Source organism: Zea mays, chromosome 2 (genome assembly GCF_902167145.1).
Source record: "Zea mays cultivar B73 chromosome 2, Zm-B73-REFERENCE-NAM-5.0, whole genome shotgun sequence".
Lineage (NCBI taxonomy): Eukaryota > Viridiplantae > Streptophyta > Magnoliopsida > Poales > Poaceae > Zea > Zea mays.
Window position 1 is genome coordinate 164,587,122 of NC_050097.1, and position 3,150 is coordinate 164,590,271.

At 47.4% G+C, this 3,150-nt stretch overlaps 1 protein-coding gene across 1 annotated transcript; it reads left to right on the forward strand.

Moving 5' to 3' along the window:
* Positions 1-616: 616 nt before the first annotated feature.
* On the forward strand, positions 617-1,400 carry LOC541928 (alpha-amylase/trypsin inhibitor superfamily). The gene has a single exon (NM_001111591.1). It carries the CDS (start codon positions 702-704, stop codon positions 1,257-1,259), a length of 558 nt encoding a protein of 185 aa, NP_001105061.1. The 5' UTR covers positions 617-701; the 3' UTR covers positions 1,260-1,400.
* The last annotated feature ends 1,750 nt before the right edge of the window (positions 1,401-3,150 follow it).

The following is a 3,150-nucleotide window of genomic DNA, read 5'->3' on the forward strand; positions in this document are numbered from 1 at the left end:
AGCAAATAAATGTAGGCCCGTTTGGATCTTTAGAATTGAATTCCATTATAATAATAGTAATTTAGACACATATATATATCAATTAAGCCAATACAATTTTATGCAAAATATATTTGTATGCTATTATTAGTAAGATGTCGGAGATATTTATATGCTATATTTGTACTATAGAGGACTAGAGAAGTGAGCCGAAGAGCGTCCTATAAGTTGCAGAGTATAAACATATTCTACCGATACATGAAATCATTTTTCATTCTTCACCTCATAAATTTGAGATGGACGTATATATTTGAACATTGAAAAGTGGTGGAATATCAAATTCCAAGCCAAAAATGTTATTTTATTAAGTAAATTTCAATTTCTAAAAATGAGTAGTGAATTTGAGTCTAGCTAGTACCATTTCTTGTTTTTACCATGCTGCACTGGCACCCGGGCACGATAATGTGGTGTGGCCTCTGCCGGAACGTGCTCGTACGCGGGCTCAAACGCCGTGCCCCGTACCGGTGTATCCTCGTGCTTTCTGCCAACTATAGTTACACATACTGCCATATTATATATGATTCATCCCCATAAATAAAGCTCCAACTCATCATTGTCATCGTCCAAATTTCAGTTCGAGAAGACTCCATCAAGCAGCTCATACGTATATCACTTGCCATGCCAGCCTAGCTTCTTCCGTGTCTTTCTTTCTCAATAAATACATGCCACTCACATGGTGCTCCTCCATCTTCCAAGTCACCAACGCAAATTGCACCAAGAAATCCATCGAGAGGCCGTCGACAGGGGAATTAATGGCGTCGTCGTCTAGCAGCAGCCACCGCCGCCTCATCCTCGCAGCCGCCGTCCTGCTCTCCGTGCTCGCGGCTGCCAGCGCCAGCGCCGGGACCTCCTGCGTGCCGGGGTGGGCCATCCCGCACAACCCGCTCCCGAGCTGCCGCTGGTACGTGACCAGCCGGACCTGCGGCATCGGGCCGCGCCTCCCGTGGCCGGAGCTGAAGAGGAGATGCTGCCGGGAGCTGGCGGACATCCCGGCGTACTGCCGGTGCACGGCGCTGAGCATCCTCATGGACGGCGCGATCCCGCCGGGCCCGGACGCGCAGCTGGAGGGCCGCCTAGAGGACCTGCCGGGCTGCCCGCGGGAGGTGCAGAGGGGATTCGCCGCCACCCTCGTCACGGAGGCCGAGTGCAACCTGGCCACCATCAGCGGCGTCGCCGAATGCCCCTGGATTCTCGGCGGCGGAACGATGCCCTCCAAGTAACTGCGAAGAGCATAGTGCATGAGGAATGAGCTTGTAGCTAGCTCATATGTCTGAATAATAAGCACAGCAAGAAGATGAATGCATTTCTCGGATCGTTCATCCGGAACAATAATTAAAGGGGATCCGGATTTGTTCTTGTGATATAATTAACGATTCCTGTTATACTTGGAAGTAGCTAGGCTCGTCCCCATCCAATGCAAGCAAAGATCTGATCTCCCAACGTGCATGAGAAAATGTGAGCGATTTACTTCACCGGTCCTTCCTCTAATTAAATGGAAATGTGAAGTGGAACATAAGAAATTAAGGTGAAGCCAAAAGCTGCCAATTGATGTATATATAATGCATTTGTGTGCTTTTTGCTGAAATGGAGTCTTGTGAAACAGAAATCTGGAGGATGCAAGCTACCAGTTTTGAAGATTTGTTTTTTTATATATAGGGCCAGTTGAAGATTTGTTTGAACAGAATTTGGGGGTACACAGGTTGCAACCAGTGTTTTGCTTGGCAGCATGAGGGGACTTTGCAGCCGTCATTGCTGATCACATATCTATCACACCTAGAATTTTGTTGGCGCTGATTCGGTCACCAATCACTACGATGCGTACCTACGGCGATGCTCTCTGCGGACACATGGATGGTCCACGGCCGAGGGCTGGAAGATCCTCGACCTGGCGCAGAGGCTAGGGTTTCTGCCTAACGAGCCGAACGGTCCGCGCGTGCGCAGAGTCGACAGAGTTCGCCAACAGCACCTGAATCTTAGTTCCGAAAGGGACCCCGTGGGGGAGGAGAGATCCTAGGGTTTGACTTGGGATCGACAGACCACCCAAGACGCCTCTAAACGACGTAGAGCCGAAGAGAGGTGAAGATTAGAGGAAGAAATCTATGTTATTGTCTACTCTTAGGACAAAAGGTAAACAACTGAAGGTAAATTGATTGTTGATCGATTGTTGGTTCTTTAATCGATCGTACCCTTCAAATATATAAAGGGGGTTTCGACCCGATACTAGGCGTTCTACAACAGCTCCCGCGTGATTAGAGGACTAAACATGCGAGGAGATAAGAGATTTAACTGCCTGATTTGATCTATTCGCGGACGTCTATGGATAGATTGTCCACGGGCCGGAGCGTCCGACCGTGCTCAGTGCCACAAATGGTGCTCAACACATGTCTCCTATCTTTTGGAGAAGCTGAGCGAACCAAAAGCACTGACACAGACTGGAGCCAACTCGATGTGATCACATCGGTTCTCTTAAGCATCTTGTCATATATTAGAATGTTATTGCTTTAGAAAACGCCCGCGCATAAATTAGCTCGGCTTGATGGGTCGGGAGTGTGGGCGCTCAACATATATATCCCTAAGCAGGAGTCTCAGGCTGGGGCAACGATTGAGTCGGGAAGAGTCCGACCAGGACTCCTCTCAGACCAAGGTGAAGTTGAGCTAGAAGACAATCTCGATCGCTCGGCCCCACTTGTCAGTCACAGTGATGAGCGCACACGCAGATGAGGTTGCCTCACCGAGCGGAAAGTAGACAATTTGAATTCCCTCTTTCTACCCTAACGCGGCAACAGGTTGCCCCCATGACCCACGCGGTCGAAGGTGAGGACGAGAACTGGGCTGAGGGAGCGAAGAAACGACCTGAGTACAATGAGGACGGTGTTCTCTTTTTTATTTTTCTTCCAGATTCAGTTTTCAATTCGAATTCAAAATAATCAAAAGCCATGCTCCAATATCCAATGCACAACAGTAATATATTTTTGCCACATTATTAATTTAGGAAAAAATATACTAAATGAACAAAAGTATTCCCACTCCAATAATTCATTTGTGAAATGTTATTTATACTTAAAATTATGATTTTGGTATTAGAAGCCTACGCATGTGATGATCTGATTT

Bases quoted from the DNA above. Each gene is read 5' to 3' on its own strand.
- LOC541928 (NM_001111591.1), top strand. From the start codon at position 702: ATGCCACTCACATGGTGCTCCTCCATCTTCCAAGTCACCAACGCAAAT.